Source organism: Artemia sp. Qi Xiang Cuo, chromosome 16 (genome assembly GCF_049724085.1).
Source record: "Artemia sp. Qi Xiang Cuo chromosome 16, ASM4972408v1, whole genome shotgun sequence".
NCBI classification, from domain to species: domain Eukaryota; kingdom Metazoa; phylum Arthropoda; class Branchiopoda; order Anostraca; family Artemiidae; genus Artemia; species Artemia sp. Qi Xiang Cuo.
In genome coordinates, this window is record NC_142809.1 from 23,062,876 (window position 1) to 23,082,132 (window position 19,257).

Below are 19,257 nucleotides of genomic sequence, written 5' to 3' on the forward strand. Positions count from 1 at the left end.
TCAGTAAATCAATAACTTTGCATAATCATTCAAATATTGGGAATCATCGGTAGTCAGTTTATTTGCACGATGTTTATAAACTATGTCGTACAGACTTAGAACCGATAAATTTGATCAATTCAAGTTTAAATTTTTCTCTTGTTTCCATCGCAAAATTTTATTTATTACAAGCAAAAACAAACGCTCCTGAGCCAAAATCCGTGCCTCCCTATATTATCGCTTCCACTTCTTAATTAACAGTTGATAAGATATACTAAATTTACTTAGATAACCGAGTAGGCTACGCGAGGACTCGATTTCATCTTTTTTGACGCTGGAGGATTTCGAAGATCGATACAAACCGTAGTGATAATCGAATTTATATACAGGACCAATGCACTTACAAATAACAGTTCAACCCTTTTATTTGACAGCGAAACAACCGAAATATCCAGAGACTTTTTGTTGTTTCAATGTCAAATAAAAGGATTTGTCCCCACTGAACTGTTATTTGACCGTCATGGAAAAGCAGTGTGGTCTTAGAAAATCCCTAGGATCAATACTCGCTTTTCTCATCAGTGGGCTTTGGGGCTCAGTGTTGTCTTGTAAATATCAAAAGATTTTCAACAATCGCTTGAACTGACCTGAACAAATAGTTTCAAACCTGACATTGAAGGAACGCCAAAAACACTTGACAATCGATGAACAAATAATATGCAGTCGAATCCCATAAATCTTCCCTTATTTGTCCCTCCCTATATACAAATTTAATCTCTCTATCATAATAATTTAGTATGATTATAATTATCAATCCCCGAAAATCTTTTGGAACAAGAAAATCCAGAATCGAGTCCCAAGGCTCACTAATAAATATCGACCCCCGTTGTTGACATAATACCTTTATGCATCAGGTAAGTATTTTAATTTGAACTCCTCCCCCTTTAGAACTATATCTGCAGACATAGAGTAGTACTAGGCGAAACACACGGAATCAGTGACTAATCGGTCATGTGCACTACGAAATAACTGAAGTCATCCGTTTATTTCACAAAAACAAAATATTCACAAAGGTAAAAGATGAGAATACAGATTAGTTTACAGAACAAATCGTTCGGAACTTCAACAAGCTTAGAGGATAAAAAAGAATCACGCTAACACTAATCAAGAACTTTAATGGGCGTTTTATAAGCAATAACGAATATGCCTAATACTTATTATTTTTGCCTTAAAAAATATGCATCCAAAATTAAAATACTTGGGTTCTTATTTTCGGAATGCTGTATTGAAAGTTTCAAAATGTTTCGTTTAGCTTAGGCGAAAAAAAAAATAAGCAAAATGTTTGAGTAGGTAGAACGAAAGCAGCCTTGAAACAATGTTATAATACAAAACCACGCAATTCTATAGAGCTTAAGAATTATGTATGTTTCTTTTCCCTTCTATATATTACGAAAAACGGTAATATTTACATCAGATACAAATATTTAGGAATATATAAGGTAAGAAATTTCAGGTAGGAGAAAGAAAGGAAGGGGTACTAGAACCCAGCCCACCCTCCCCATATTGATTTCAGGGAATATTTGAAAAGCGTTGGCCTAAAAGCGCACTTAAGGAGGATTGCCATTAACGAGTCCATATGATTCAGTTATTCGATTAGTAAAGCAAGATCGTCTCGAGAGGTTGCTTTAGGAAGAAGCTTGACGATTGGGTGCAAAATGTGACTTATTATGGACGAAGAAGTCCAATTACACTTAGTATTCGTAGAAATATCCTACTAAATATCCTGCAAAGTGGAAAGAAAAAGGCTCGAAGCACCGGTTTAGGTTGGGATGAGACCATCAAAACAAGTAAAATCGTTATGCATTGCTTGGGACATGGCCAAAGTAGAAACTTTGAACAGAATGGAATTGAGGAGGAGTATTAACCAGTTTATCCACCTGAAGTGACTTAACGCTGGACCAACTTTGTAGCCGCAGTAACAGAAAATCTCACTTTTTAGAGACAATTGCCTAAAAAAATTTCTCATTTTAATGAAATTCTCAGAAAGAAAGATGAGAGTACTTGCTTTTTAAAATGACAGTGCTTTTTAAAGATCAGATTTTGACTCAACTAATCTGACAGCACAGTGACAAGCCCAAGGATTCAAACACACAAAAATTTGAGAGGAGAGGTTTCAAAAAGTTTGCTAAGGGAAACAGGCGTAATTTTGGACCTTAACTTCCCGAATTTAACTGGAGATCCTTTGGACCAATTTTAAAAGGGGGGGGGGGGGTTTAAGCCTCTATGAACAGGTGCAAACAGGTAAGTATCCCTCGAAGCTCCATATCTAGTTCCAATGTGATATTTATTCAAATATATGTGGAAGGCAAGAAAGGACCAAGCTTACTTTTCAAAAACTAAATATCTTCACACATAGGTAACAAACTAAAACTGTTCTCGTGATATAAGCAACAGCAAAACGGAAAAAAATATATAATTTCAAATTTTTCCTAGGTGGACACAGCCAAAAGTTAAAGGATTGGGAGGGGGGGTGTTAAGTCCCGAAAATACATGTTTTGAGGCCTAAATCTCTCAAACCTTCATATGGACCTCTCCCCAGTCCTGCTTGCATCCGGGCATAAGCCTTTTTTAAAAGTCGAGAAGACTTTAAAAAAAAAAAAAAATACTGTAGTATAAGACACAACGAAAACAATTTTCAGGTAAATGCATATAAAAGCAACACAAAGAAAGAGCAACTAAGCACTAAGTGGCAAGCAAATCTAGTGCGGCATCTTGGTCATTTTTTGACCTAACTAAGGCATCAATTGCCGCCTCTTCTGAATAACCTAAGCTAACAAACTGGTTCGTTAACTCCAATAGAGGCTTCAAATCATCTACATCTGACTCTCCTGCTTTTAACAGTGCCTGCTCAACCCGATCGCCAGGATGGCCCGCTTCTTCAAGAGACTGAATGAGCAAAAGGTAATCTAACACCTAGAATAATGAATTATATAATAATTATATTATTAATTATACAAGGACACATTTATAGTTCATTATTTTCTTTTGACCAGAAAAATAATAAATAAAAAAAAGAAGATATCTACTCGTTTTAAAAAAAACTAGAAAGTAGAAAATGACTTTTCCTTGAGAACCTCTGAATATAAGTAAAAACGAGGGGTTATTCCATTTTGAAAAGTTTTTAAATATTTTCTTTATATTTTCGACTATTTGGTCTTCCGATTTTATTATCACGGAATTGTATTAAATCTTATACAAACATTTCATATTTCTAGTTACGTTGACCTCTCGGCTGTAATACAAAATCTCTGTTTTAATCTCTTAATACAAATTTTCAAAGTTGTTTCTTTTCAGCAGAGAAAAATTAACAAATTCATGTATTTATTGCAATTTTGTTTTATAGCCATGCTTCACAGCACCAAGAACTTCATCGGTTCTCTTGATTCTCTGGTTCTCTTGCTCCAGTCGGGACGCTGGAGCAGAATCGGCTTAACCCTTTAGTTTCATTGCAACAAAGCTCATCATCGAACCATCAGACCATTTCTGGACCTCCAGAAGATCCAATGAAAAGGTTAAAGGAAGCATTTAGAAGTTCTTGTTATCTCACACGGCTATATGAGTTGTTGAGTCGTCAGCAAAGTGGTGTACAGTCCGCTAGATTGATCTCCATGTTATTATTGTATAGAAAAGAGTAGGACCCAGGCTGCTATCTTGGATAACCACGTGATTAGGAGACGTAAACAGTCAATGATTACCACCCAATTTTAACTTTCGATCACGCCTCTTGGCCAACTTTAGATTCTATTCTTTGTTCTTCGACAGGCCTGTATGCCAAACTCTCAAAAGCCTCTGAAATGTAGGATGACATTAACCTTGTTATATCCCTAAGCCAGAAACTCAATTCGCTCCTGGTGCTAAGCCACGAAAGCCTAGCGTGTACTATTGTAGAATATCAAAATCTTACGGACTTTACCTATACAGAATAGATAACTTTTAGGCTTAAACAACCATAAATATGTTTATTGGATTGCCATCTGGTTTGGGTACAGAGAGGCACCCTTTTCCACGATTGATGAAAGGATCCAAAGAAAAGGCAAATTCAGTACAACAATAATAAAAGCCCGCTTAGCTTGGGATGCTATCTGAACCACGAAATTTCATCACATCAACACTTCACAGAATACAATAGCTTTATGGATGAAGTAATTCACTCACTGAAGGAATAAGCATGGAGGGGAAGTCGGGAACTTATTAACGATCATCGTTGAGATATGAAAATTGAACAGAGCTTTTATCAAGAGCCTCAACCTCTGCCTGTGGGTACAAAACAATATTCACATGAACCTACTTAAAAGGAAGAAATGGTAGAACTGTTCTAAGGAAGCTACAATAGCTTCACCACTAGCAAAGACAATAGCACCTACCTCGAGGAAACTTTTAAAGGGCCTATAAGGAATGGGCGACTACAAGATGATCTGTTAGGGTCCTGGCCCCTGTGAGACCTCGGTTTCTATGCCAGATGCAAGGGTGAACATATTTGTGAATTTACCATCAAAGCAATTGCAGATATTTCCCTCGGATTTATGTGGTAGTTAGGAATGCTTCACAGATTTTGTGGTTAGGTTCAACTTCATCCACAGAAACTATTCGCCCTCTGTATTCGGAATATTTAGGCATGTCGAAGGACAATGGTTTTTCAGGAAATATTTTAAATGCATCTTTATTGAGATTCACATCATTAGGTCAATCAAGTCCCCAGCTGAGTATAAACGCCTGTGTTGAAGTATCGACGCTTAGTATTTCTTGGCTAAGGTTGGTCACACTAATATACAAGCAGTTGCCCACTGGATCTCCCTGTCCCACTTATTAAAGCCTTTAGTGATCACCTCTCAAAGCCCCTTTCTATTCTTTTCAATCAATGCACTCAATCTGGACTGTTCCCTTCCCTTTGGAAACAAGGTTTCATAACTCCAATAAAAAAGAAAAACGGTAAGCCTGGCTTTGATGGCATTCGTCCTATTTCTCTGACTTCTATTTTTTCAAAATTATATGTAATCTTTCTTGCTGACTGGCTTAGGGAACAAGTCCATCTTCTCGTTGATCCTAGGCAGTTTGGAAATCTTAAATATACATCAACCTCACGTTACCTTATCCACCTCGTTGACTCTATGGGGAGACTATTTGAGAGACCAAACCCCTGGCTAAACCTAATTTACATTGACCTACAAAAGGCTTTCGACCTGGTTAACTATAATATCTTGATAGAAGAACTTATCGAAGAATTCCAGTTCAAGACATTTTTAGTAAAGGTCGTTGCCTCGTTTCTTTCTAACAGATCAAAGGCAGTCAAATATCAAGATTGCTATTCCAGCCACCTTCGTATTCACAATGGTATTCCCCATAATCCCAAACGTACTATTCTTGGCCCCCTCCTGTTTTTCGTCATGATCAATAGCCTTTGAATGGATTGCCCTGACAGGTGGAAATTTGTCAACGACCTTACAGTTGTAGAGACGTGTTATAAAAATATTTATAGAAATCTAATGGGTATCCTCCATGACATTTTAGGCGATGCTTCTTCTCTTGATATGAAGGTTAATCCTTGTAAATCCACCGTATTATCTGTCAGTTTCCTTAAGTCCCCTCCTCTTCTCCTTCCTCCTATTCCTCCTAAGATTTCAGCGTCTTCCTTTAAACTCCTAGGTGTTACCATATTTTCTGATTTGAAGTGGGACACCCATGTAAATAACATCCTCCGTCAAGCAAACTTGTCACTTTTTCTCCTGAAACTTCTGAATAAATTTAGTTGCCCCCCTCTCAGTTACTAAAGGTATATATTTCTTTTGTACGTCCTTTGGTCGAGTACACTTTTCCTGTCTGACATCAGGGCCTCTCAATTGAAGCAACCAAAAAAATCGAAAATATTCAAAAAGAGCCCTTAGGATTATTTATAAAGAAGGCAATCCCCCATATTCCTACCTCCTTGAAACTTCAAAACTTGATACCCTCGAGTCCAGATGAAAAAATTTATGCCCCCATTTTGGGAAGTCAGCACAAACAAACCCCGTACTGAAAACCTCTGTTCTAGCCGCCACTCACCCATAAGAAATCGCCACCCTCGTCTAGTGTCTCAACCCATCCCAATCCTTTCTCCCATACCCTTTTCTACCTTATGTTATAAAAAAAAAATTATTCCCTTTTTTTCCAAATAAAATCAACCAAAATCACAACCCGTAAGTTTGCCAAAAATTTAAATTATTTTGTATATAATATTTTTTCATTTTGAATTTTATCCTATAAAATATAAATTTTTTATAAATAAATATAAATTTTTGAACCTATAAAATATTTTGTAATTATGACCTATATTTATGACTTTTGTATTTTGTATTTTCTGACTGTTACAGGTTATGTTTTCGTTACAGTGGTAACTATGTGTTGTTATTGTATTTTTTTTTTTTTTACTAAGAAATGCGAATTCGGCCCATTAGGGTTTGTGATAGTTCTTTTACCAATAAATATCTATCTATCTATCGATCTATATACACTGTTATGCGTTTAACCAAGTACATTAAACGAAGGAACTGTTCAACTTTGATCGGAGATCACAAATATTGCAATGGATTACTGTGAGAAGCTCCATCTTGGGTGTCTGAGGATGGTTAAAACTCGTCTACTAGAAGTTAGTCTGTTACGATACTTCTTTCATTTACTGAATGTCTGGAAGGCAGATCACACCAATCCTACTTTAACTAAAGGATCATTATCACCAGCCCATATATACATTAACCAACCGCAACTAGAACAACACTGCGAAAAAAAAATTCTTATAAATACATTCAAAACTTAAAATTAGTTTCTAGTTCATCATTTCAAGATAGAGTCGTAATCATAATGTGCTCTATTATTTGTTTAATAGGGATCCATTACCCCAAAGAAAGTTTCCAACAATTCTGGAAAGCATAATTTGCATTAGTTTTCCATAAACTTCTCCAGTCAAGAATAAAATTATGACTTTTCTCATAGAAGCAAAATATATGCAAAAGGTTTCTTACAATTTATATACTTTGGTGATATGAAAGTGGCCATAAATTTTTTTTTTTCGTTTTTTTAAGTGATTAAAAACTTATAGAAAATCTTTCAAAATATCATATATTTATTGGTTTCATTTCAATAAAACTGAAAATTTTTCACCAGAAAATATGAAGAGAAAATATCAATTGCCAAATTCAAGCCTTGGGTACAAATTTTCTTTTCTTGGAATTTCCTTTAAAATCCTCTATTAAATAAACAAACCGAAATAGAGCAAACATACAAGAAATTTTAAATAATTTATTAAAGTTAACAAGTAGTAGCCTACCTTTTTTCCATCATCACCAAACTTTTTAACTGCCCGCGCAGATCTTCCGTGATCAAATCCCATATCTATCATCTGTCGAACTAGGTATTGTTTTCCTATTGATAAGTCAAAGTATGGATTAGGTAATCTTGACTTGGGTATCACTGTCTTTTCCACTTCAACCTAAAAAAAAATTATTTAATTTACAATATCATTCCGATTTTTTTTTTTTTTTTTTTACATATGATTGGTGCCATGAACAAAGTTATCTGTGGATGGAAACCAAAAAAAAAAAAAAAAAAAAAAAAAAAAAAAAAAAAAAAAAAAAAAAAAAGCTGAAGTTGATGCCGACTCGACAGGGAAGTAGGATCCATTCATGAAAAATTAAGTATACTTAGTAAAAAGAAGTACTGAAAAAAAATTTACATAGGTCAAAAATTATTTTTAATAGTGATAACATCAACAATAAAATACAATAAATGCTCAAAATATCCATCAAGTTCACAGAAAAGAAAAATAACAATTGAAGAATAAAATAGAAAAGAAAACAATAAATATGTCTGTGGCTCTTTAATGTTTATGTTTGTGACTTCACTATATGCAGTTTCACTATTTTTATAGGACACTTTTTGTCACTATTTTACCTTTTGATTTCATGAGAAAATCATTAAAAAATATATAAATTTATACCTGAATAAAACTTCTCTAATTCTTAAGCAATTTCTTTAGACTGCTAAAGCAATCAACACAATTGATGAATAAACAATTCACCAATCGGTTTTCAATACGTCTGAAACGAATGGATTTATTAGGAAGAGAATATTGATTAATATTTTTGTTACATAAGAGACAACTGAACCTAAATTCACTGTTTCCAATATATTAATACATAAAAAAAAATGATTCCCAGAAGTTTGAGCAGTATTTAGTTTTCAATCTTCATACCATAACACATAGTTCACGTAGCTTAGAGGTGTTGAAATTTGCCGTAGATTTTGCCAACGTAAGAATGGTAGTTTCAAGTTGGGAGGAACAGGGGCAAGGGGCTGTTGGAGGAGCCATTAGCCCACTGTATACATAGAATAGCATAGATTGAAAATCCTTGCGTGATTCCGCTTCAAACAAGGCACAACATACCTCTACAACAAAAAATGCCAGGAAGGGGGAGGGGGGTCCAAGGATCCCCTTTATGTCTCAAACCATTGCGCAATTCTATTTAAAGCAAGGCAAAACATACATACTTTTTACAAAATAAATTGCTCGTGGGAATGCGGGGTCGCTGTGATGCAAAAAAAAAAAAATACACACACAAGAAATAGGTTTATATAGTCTCTTCAAAAGTCCCCCTCCTGCTTATATTCATTTTTTTGGGGGGTTATGTTTTTTTTCACTCACGGGAATTTCTGACCATTTTAAATTTGGCTTTTTAAAAGAATTATATTCTGCCCGTTTTAATTTTCTAACACCAGTTCCATTTTATTTTTCTTTCATTTCCACATACTTTCATCAGAGGCAACGCAAGGCATCGATTGGAAATCGTAAGTTCTATTGCCTTTTTTAAGAGTCAAAATCAATCAGAGGGCAACTAGTTCCACCCCCATTCCCTTTTTTCCCAAGTGGATCCAATAAAAACTTTGAGATAACCATTTTGTTAAAAATAGTTCAAAGATCAGATAACAAAAACTTCAGGGTCAACACAACTCCCCAGGGCCCGGAGGCAGACGTCGTAAGTTATTCCCTGGAGGCATATATGGTTCTTATGGAAGAGTTGCTTGCATAAACTTCAGATGGGGCGCATTTCATTGGAAATTCAAAGTTCTAGTTCACTTTTTAACAGTGAACCCCCCCCCCCCCCTGAAATACTTTGAATGAATCAATTTTATGTCCTTAATTGAAAATCGTCTTCAATCCCCTCCCGTGTACATATATGACCAATGTGCTACTAGTGATATATTGTTATTCTAGATTCTTCTTTATGCTGAGTTGAATGGCATTCCATTGGCAGTTAGCAAGCAATCATCTGGTGGTTTGCTAACTGCTAACTGAAGAGAAATTTCAGAAGCCAAAAAAAATGCAGCTTACTTCAGCCACTAGTTCAAGAATAAAATGGAATTCAAGAACACTGAAAGGAGTAAATAAAAAGAAAACTATATCAGACATGATTATAGCCAATATCAGGTCACACTGGCAAAGAAAACACCCAATCTTCACAGTATCAGGTGCTATTGAATTACCATAATTTAAAACTGAGGAAAAGACAAGGTGTTATTGTTTTTACTGAGAAGGCAGCCAATGTCTGTATCGTCATAGTATACTATGTATACTATGTATACATAGTATGACTCTATAGAGCTCAAGCGCATTAGATGCAACTTCAATCTGGTATGAGGGGTTATTATAGAGGGTCAAATTCTATGTTCTGAGGGTTCAAGTCCTTTCTGGGGTGGTACATTTTTCTTTTTTTTAAATCATTTTTTTCTATACTTATCCATCTGGATGTATGTGTGAAATTCTCTCACTATGGCCTTTTAAATTTTATTTCTAATTTTAGTTTTTCCTATGACAATTCTAATCCTGTTAAGATTTTTTGGGTTATTGGTCATATCTCTACAATACTGTGTTCACTAAAAAGGAGGGCTTTTGGGTTTTTATTTTAACTACTTACTTGTCACACAAAACCTAAAGATAGTCTATTCTCAAATCAAGATCTACTAAAAAAGAAGTGGAACTACATTATAGCAGGCATTGTCTTACAATATGGCAGTATGGTTCTGATAAACAGTAAAAGTATTAATTTTGGGGGTATTAGTAGTTTTGAGAGAAAAAACTAATAAAAATCAGATGGCTTAGCAATAAAACTTGGGAAATGCATCTTGTTTAAAAAACCAAAAGATAGTCAATTGTCAAATCGAAACCTACTCAAAAAAGTAAAACTACATTATAGTAGGCATTGCCTTACAATATGTTAGTATGGTTATAATAAACAGGAAAAACATTAATTGGGGAGGGGGAAGGGGAATTAGGAGTTTTGAGAAAAATTAATAAAAATCAGATGACTTAGCAAGCAAATTTGGAAATGCATCTAATTAAAAAAGAATAACTTGGCATTATAAATACACAAAAAAAGGTTGCCAAACAAAATGAAATTAAATTTGTTTTGTGAAGGAGAAAAAAAAATTCTTTCTTATCAAAGAGTGAAGCCCGGTCCCCTGGTACTATTTCCAATCAGAAATATTTTGTTCTAAGTCATAAGTGAGGGGTGGCACCTGAGGCAGTGCCATACCAAAAATTTTGGATGAGAAATCATTGGAAAACACACACACACACACACACACAAAACTTTGTCCAAATGCTTAGCCTTATTTCATAAATAATGGCACGTCAGACTATAAAAAACTGACATGGACAATACCAATTGAGAAGCAATCTAATTCTAAAGAAAGAAAAAAATGACTCACATGATTAGAAGGCCACCGAGAGGGAGGTTCAGAGTTATTATATGTACTTGCAGTGGGAAAACAGCCAAGCGACGTATCCATCAAACCATCGTGTAATCCCTTAGTTGGTAAACCCCAGTTATTACAATATGAATATTCTTGATTCACCTTGCTTTTATCACAACTTGAGACACCTTGATTCACATTTGTTCCATAATAAGATACTGCACCACTATAACAGCCATTACTTGTATATAAGCTATTTGTCTGTGATGGCACTGTGTGGGATTGGAATGTACTGGGAGCTAACAGAGAAGCAAGTTCAGCTTTATCATTAATACTTTTTAATGCCAAGTCTTCAAAAGGAGTAGAACCGTTTTCAAATTCATCAAAACTGGTTAACTTTATCACATTCTGTTGTTTACCGGGTTCTATTATATCTTTCTTGGGACTTTGCAAACTTTCATTTAATCCCGAAAGCTCACTCAGTTTTGCGTCTGCACGGAATTCATCCGCCAGTTTCTTCAGATCTTCATCCTCATTTGGATCTTCAATCTCGATTTCAATTTGGGATGCAGTCAAAGTACGATTTTCTGGCGCTAATTTTGCTTTTACGAGCTTTTCTTCTCTTTTTCGATTCCTATACTCCTGTAACCTTTCTCTAAGACCTTGCATTTCCAAGATTCTATTCTGTTTTGAGTTTTCCATCTCAGATAAGGCCAGTTTGGCTCGTAGCCTCTAAAAAAAAAAACAAACGAAAAGACATTATTTTTCCTTTCCCATTATCTTAAAGAAAAAATAGTGCAAAAGAGTAAGATTTCACTTATATGAATAAAAATTTGGAAAGTTCATTAGTATGAACGGTTTGATAACATATAGAGCTTTTGCTGCTAGATGCAAATACCATATGAGCTATTAGGGTTTTGTTTTTTAGTCAGGGTGTTATATCCATAAGTTGATATGTTACATCCATAAATTAATCATTTACAGATGGTGCACAACCACAGAAAATCGTCCTGGATCATCACATAGGTAAGCAGAGAAAAACACATGTAAAAAGCACTCCAGTGAATCCATTATATCAAATGACAGAAAGATTGAGATGGCTAGGAGATGTTTTGCAGATGAAGGATGACAGATTGCCAAAGATTGTCCTTATTGGTCACTCATATAGGGCCAAACTAAAAAATTTTTGTCCCCAAAAGGAGCAAGATTAAGTCACATGAAAAAATTCAGAAAACTGGAACTTCTAAGGAGGGCGTAAAGAGGAAAGCTTTTAATAGATTGGGTTGGAGGAGGAACTTGTGCAGCTGTGTTGGCCTCAGACGGCTTCATATTGCAGTGAATTGTTAGTAATAGTAGTATTAGTTACTCTGTGCACATGAAACTTATTTCAGAAGTTTTTCTTCTTACGTGCATATTGCTCTGTAACTTCGACATATAGACAACAGTTGTTGCAACATTTCATATGGCTGTTGGAATGGATGTATAGTCTTATTGTTCTATAAAAACTCTTAGTAAATTGATTTATGCAAATTTACCTCTTTAATTCAATGACCCTTTCTCGGCAGGTGCTTTTGTTCTATTTATGAAATAGCTTTCATCACTAGTTCTCCTCTTTAAGTGTTACCTTAAATTACCTTAAATCGCAAGTCCAACGAGATAAGGTGGCGATGTGCCTCCTGTAAAACATCTCGCTGATGGTGTGACATGACTATGGTTTGGCATCCGAAGTTAGCCTGCACTCTGCATTGGCCCAGTCACGATCAACTCCTTTCTTGAACGCATCCATGGTTTGGGACTGGATGGTGGCTTTGGAGAAGCTCTTCCAGTGAGGGACAGCGAATACAGAAAAGTAGTGCTGGTGCTCACGTCCATAGCAATGGGGGACTTGCCGCTTCTGTGTGTGACCTCTTGTTGTACTTGCACGGGATGAGGAGTACACTTGACTTGAGAGGTCCTTTTTGAGCAGTTTGTGTTGATTCTCCCTTCTGTTCTAATTTCTGCTTAGTCTATGGAATCAAAGGATAGATTTGAGCCACGTCCTTGATAACAACCCCATAGCAAAAAGCTAGTTGGGGTGAAACTGTAGAACCAAGCACTGCTCTAATTTGCATTGTAGCTCTTTTTTGGGAGTCAGCAATCCCAGTATTGATATTGACAGTAATTCTCCCACCTTTGAAATATTTAGTTAGAATGTAAAATACACTTTATTCATTATGCAAGCAATTAAGCTATCTTTGCAAGTACTGATCAGCAATTATCTAACATAGTTTAGTGGATGACTTCTTTCATTATAATTTTGGTTGTCCATAAAGCTCAAACTTAGAATTCTCTACGATCACATGGCCAAATTTGAAGTCTGGTACCCACGTCTTGACATTTGGAAATAAAGGTCATTCTGTTTTGCTTCAAAGTCCACTTCTATCTCTAAGGTACACTTTTTAATTCTTGAAAAACAGTGACACATAATAAATTTAAATTAAAACAGATTAACTAGGCCTAATATACAATCAAAATAGCACAAAATATCCTCAAATTGCTAATTATCCACCAGATCTAGATCCTCCTCCAACTTTTGCATGAAAAGGATACATCAGACAATCTTTCCTGGTGGCATCCCAGGAGGAAGGGGCATCAAAGAACTTTTCCCAGGAGGAAAGGGCATCAGAGGACTTTTCCCAGGAGGGGGGTCAAAAGCAAAAAAATGCACCTACCCAGCATTTCCTGAAAGGTGTTCTTTGGAACAGTGTGGAGGGGAGAGGGTCAATATTTTCCCTTAATGCTGGATGAATAACTGACTTTAAAATTGTATAATGATCCTTTTGACTGGGAAATTTTGCTATTCGATACTTTTTAGGTAAAGACAGTAGACAAGTTCCACTTGATTAGTAAACTTCTGCATCCTGGTTATAATGAAAAATTTCTGTAAATCCAAAAATCACCAAACTTTAATTCAATATACCCTATAAATTAGTGCTTTTTCACAGAAAGACACATATTTTCACAACATGTAGCAAAATGTCTCCAGTGTGCAACTAATTTTTCTACATAATTGGTACTGTATCAGGGTCATACAAACCATACTAAATGGGTAGACAACAAAGCCAACAGATCATAAAAGATGGAACTAATAGGCTAATCAGTAGCAGCTAAACTTTACCATCCTTTTTTACCTTACCACATTCATTATGGTGCCTAGTTTCATAACCGAATTTTACCACCATCTAGAAAAGATCCTGAACTGAACTTCTTGATATTTTTTTTATTCATGATTTGTCAATTGAATTGAATACACACAAGTTTTGACAAAAATAATATCTAATCCCACAGCATGCAGCAAGATCCTTGATATACATCTGCAACATTGCATCATGGGAAATTAAGTTATCAACAAAAATGAAAACTGCTATGGACATTAACTACTCACAATGTTGGAAACTGCTGAGTCAACTTCTATTTTTTGATGTGCTGCATCAAGGGCATTCTGAACTGATAGAGGAAGTTTGGCTGGAGGTAATGGTCTGTAAGCCTCACCTATTTTGAATGGAACCCCGTCTATCCAAAAATTATCTAAAAAAAAGAAGAAATTAATGTCCAAACAAAAATACGAAAAGATGTAACATAAAGAAAGATTTTACAACTAAGTTTTTTGTATGTTTATGCATTTCTTTACAAGATCTTACTAGGTACAAATGTGAATAATGATGAAAATTCAGCCAAAAGAATAGGCTCAAACTACAGAATGTATTTGAAAGACTTGTGGGATCAGCATAAGAATCGCTTATAATTTGTAATTTAAGGGGTTTTTCCGCTGTCCAATTGTTAACTAACAAAGTTAGCTAAAAACAAAATTAGCCATAAAAACTTGAAGGAGCATTTGATCACAAATTGAAAGTTGTAATACAATTTTTAAGCACTAAAACTAATCTAATATCAAATACTAAAACACCACTAAAATTAATTTCAAAATGGCCAAAAGGTAGTCTGTCCCCCAAAGGCAATATAACCTAAGTAACCCCAAGGGCGAGGGTCCCAAATATGCAAGTAACCCATTTCAAATATCTTTCAAACCAAAAATCCCAGTGTAAAATGGCCACTAGAGGTGGACATGTCTATTGGGAGGAGGTAAATATAGGCAGGTGAAAACCACCCAGAAATTAATGCCCAAAAATGTCTAGCCAGATCTCACTAGCTTAGGACCAGAAAATCTCCAGCCTGAGTAGGAACTAAGGCTCAAGACTGCTCCTCCCTACTCCCAACTTCAGAAGTATGGCTAAATTGCACTACTTTCAATTTGTAATTGTTGGTGGATCATTCAGGGAATATTCTTAAGTGAGCAAACAAGTGGCATAAACGAAAGGGTAATAATTATATATTTTGAACTTAAGGGTTTATTCCTGCTAAATTGAGTATCCATGGGTTTTTTTTATACACTAATTACAAATGCACAACTCAAAATTGGAATATGACTTGCCTAAGACAAAAAACAGCATGTACCTTAGATTTTCCACCATCCAGCTGGGACCAAGTCCCCACCACCTCACTTCATAAGTATAGAGAAAATATTTGTTATTTATAGGAAATTGAGATATAAGATATTTTATTTAAAAAAAAATCGCTATCACAAGCCCACAAAGGGCCGAATTCGGACTTTGGAGTCGACAATATAAATGGTTACACTAAAAATGCAAAGAACAACAACAAAATAGAGAAAACCATAATGAACAATCATTTAAAAGTCAATAATTAAAACTGTAAAAAGTCAATTAAAAAATTAAAAAGATAAAAACTGGTCAAACTAAACTTAGAGCGAGACATAAATGCATTAAAAAACTGGTCAAACTAAACTTAGAGCGATACATAAATACATTTAAATTAAAATGTATACTAATAAAATGTAAATAATTCAAATAAAGTAAATCAATAAAATAGTTAAAAACAATAAAAACTGTTAAAAAAAACAGGGGGGGGGCAAGCAAATGAGTGCAAGAACCTGGGCAGTACCATCAGCTAATAAACAAAAAAGAGGGGGGGGGAAGAAACTACTGAGACATTTTATTTATTTTTTCTGTAATGAAGGGGATAAAAATTCTCTCATATCTGGAAGTAACGCAGCGAATGGGGGACAAAGCAGGGATGGGCTCAGAAACAGTTCGAGGCGGCCGTAATCTGGATGGGGAGTAACGTTTAGGGAAAATACTTGCCGTCCGAGGGTTTGTTATGGTATTTTTTTGCAAAACGGAGGCACAATGAAACCCTCCTTTGCTCCAAGGTTTTCAGACTAGCTTTTTTTAGGAGCAGAGAGTATGGCACCTTGCCTTCTTTGAAAATTATTCGCAAGGCCCTTTTTTGAATTGATTCGATTTTTTCCGATTCTTCGCGAGAGATACCTGGGTGCCAAACTGGACAAGCATATTCTAGATGCGGGCGGACAAAAGACGTGTAAATTTGTAAGGAGTGGGAAGGGGGGACGCTGAATTTATTTAGGAGCTTAAGGAGGGCGATAGACACATTAGCTCTATGGATGATGTCTTTAACGGGGATATCCCACTTTAAATTTGAAGAAATTGTGACGCCAAGTAGTTTAAATGTGGACACAGCAGGGTTTGGACTCGCCTATAAATTCCAATAAATTCCTATATTTTAATGCGCTCCTATAAAATGCCTATATTTTGGCTAAAATCCTATTATTCCTATATTTTCGGCTGAAGAGCACCAAGAACATTGCTCATTATTTGCAATTTTCACTGCTCGTTAAGTAAGCCAATATGTGCTTTTCTTTTCTTTTGACTCTGCTTGTAGACTCTGCTGTCTTTTGGTGTAGATCAATAATTAATTACAACTGTTGAGCTGTTTGAACTTAACTAATGCTTTGTGTTGGGATTAGTAAGCTGCTTTTGCTTGGGCTATGCTGCTGTGTTGACTTAATAGCCTATGTTTTGTTTTTTTTCATGTTGGGCCTGTCCAAAATGAGCGAAGATCAGTATATAGGCTAGCAGTCTCTGCTTAATGAGACTGTGAGTTCTTGCGACTTATGCGTTACCTGGCTGAACGCTATAAAAGGCTCATGCGAATACGGCCCAGTTTCGGACACATCCACATTTTTTCTTTTCATGGCCTTTTAATCACAGGATACTATTTTGCAGGTGATGCTTAGTAATTAGGTATGGGGCCTACCAAGTTCAATAGTTCATGGCTTGCTAAGACGGATTGCAGTGATAGAAAGATTAGCGAATGGTGTAAGACTGGGAATGACCAGTACTCGTTCTTTTGCAAACCCTGCTTGAAAAATCCTGGTTGCACAGCTGGGGTTGCTCAGCTAAACCAACATGTGCGATCTGCAGAACTAAGCTGCAGTTACTGCTCAACTGCATCCACTACAGCTGCACCTGACCAGACAATCTCGAGTTGATGGAACAACCAAGGATAAACCATTAGTTGGTACAAGCATGTTTTGTGAGCGTGATGCTGCTTATAAAGCTGAGTTAATATGGGCACTTCAGACGGTACAGAGTTCTATGTCTGCTAACTCTTCAGACCATATTGTTGCAACCTTCCATGTGATGTTCCCCGGTAAGATCCCCAATGGAATGTCCCTATGTGCGGAGAAATTCACGTATCTGAACACCGATGCGCTGCATCCTTACTGTAAGCAAATGCTTGTGAAGGACATTTAGTTATATTTTGTACTAGAATATAATGAGACAACCGACAAGGCTGGTATGACAGAGTTATTGATACGTGCTCGATATTGGTCCTCATACAGACACTAAATCCAGAGCAGACATGTGTGAACATGTTTTGTGGGCCATTCGACATGTGATGACCTATATAGGAAGATTATGTCAGCTATTGATCAGATTCAGCTGCCACTTGAAAAACTGATCACGCTTGGAAGTGACAGACCAAACGTCGACAAAAGCATTTGAAACAAGTTCAATGCCGAACAAAAGAAAGTGACAAGAAAGGGAATGTTGAACATTGGTACTTGCAACATCCATATAATTCATAACGCTTTCAACTTTGTTATTCTTGTGCATTCATTTTTTGACGGCTGGCCTGCACGTTGTGAAGACTATCGAAAGTGCCAAAGGAAAGTGGGAGTGCCAGAGAATGCTTTCATGAAGCATGTCCCAAGCCGCTGGCTGACGACATGCGGCAGTGGCCGGCAATCTTAGAGTACTTCCTGAACATCGTGCCGAGAGAGAAAAAACTGAAGAATCTTCTGTCCACTCCCAAATTTCTGAAGATTGTGGCTTATATAAAAAATGCGACGATGAAGGCCCAACTCGAGTTTGTTCTAGCCTCAGCAGAACTGTTCATGAGTTTCACCCAACTGTTCCAGAAATAAGAGCCTCTCATTCATGTTCTGCACTCAGAGATCAAAAGACTAGTTGCGACGCTTTGCGGACGGGTCTTTACTCCAGATTTCGTGACCGAGACTGAAAATTTCTCACCAGAAATGTTGAACCTTGCTGAAAAATTTGCAGAAAAGCCCATAGTTTCAGAAAATGTGGAACGAGCTTTTGGTTAGAAAGCAACACTGAACAAGGCCATTTTCTATGTCAATGTGCGAAAATATTTTATTGTGGGTATTCGCCATATTTTGAACAAATTTCCTCTGGAAAAGAATGGTTTTCTAGAGCCTTTACGCTGTTTGAGTCCGATCAACATAAAGGATTCAAGAAGTATTGCAGACATAGCGGTTGTGGCACGCGAGATTGCGATTGGAGTAAGCTCAGACGTCGCCCAGGCTAAGTGGCTGCTTTTGTGAACGGAAACTGGACCCCGTGAGGACATTACTCGGATGGATCATTTTTGGAGCCATTATTTTGGACTGGTGAATGAGCGTGGGGACAGCAAGTACCCGGAACTTACCAAGCTTATCAAAGAGGTGCTCACGTTGTCGCATGGCAGCGCAGATGTTGAGCGTGGGTTTTCGCGTTCTGGTAGGATTCTCGGTGAAGACCAGGCCTTGATGTCTGAACGCGTTCTGGATACGAGACTCATGGTATATGACACGCTGAGGCTTTATGGAGGAAAACCAGAACGGTTTGTTATTACAAATTAGCTGTTGAATTTTGGACCTTCTGCACGGTCTCGGTATCAACAATATCTGGATAAAAAGAAAAAAGAAGAGCTATCCGAGAGGGAGAAAGCAGCTTTCGAAGAGGACAGCAAGTGGAACTTGCAGGAGGTCCACGAAAAAAAGAATGAAATAGAAGACCTGGAAAGCAAAAGGAAAAAAATTAGAGCATCAGAGCAAGAAAAGATAACAGTAGCAGATACTCTACTTCAGGAAGCGACCGACAGAATGAAGAAGGCTGCCGAGTCCAAGAGTTCAATAGACATTGCCCTGGCTGTTTCTTTGATCGAAGGAGCTGCGAAGTCCAGAACAAGTGAAAGAGAGCAGATGGTGGAATATGCGAGAATGGAGCAGTCTCAGAAAAACTGACCTCATATCAAAATTGATGCCCAAGAAGCTGCAAGAGTGATTCCAAA

At 36.5% G+C, this 19,257-nt stretch overlaps 1 protein-coding gene across 1 annotated transcript; it reads right to left on the bottom strand.

Moving 5' to 3' along the window:
* Window positions 1–1,002: 1,002 nt before the first annotated feature.
* Window positions 1,003–18,667, bottom strand: LOC148942689 (uncharacterized). Its single transcript, XM_089102332.1, has 5 exons — window positions 18,634–18,667; window positions 14,183–14,325; window positions 10,774–11,490; window positions 7,337–7,498; window positions 1,003–2,949 (listed from the first exon to the last, which is right to left on the bottom strand). Exons 1-5 carry the CDS (start codon window positions 18,665–18,667, stop codon window positions 2,719–2,721), a joined length of 1,287 nt encoding a protein of 428 aa, XP_088958458.1. The 3' UTR covers window positions 1,003–2,718.
* Window positions 18,668–19,257: the final 590 nt, after the last annotated feature.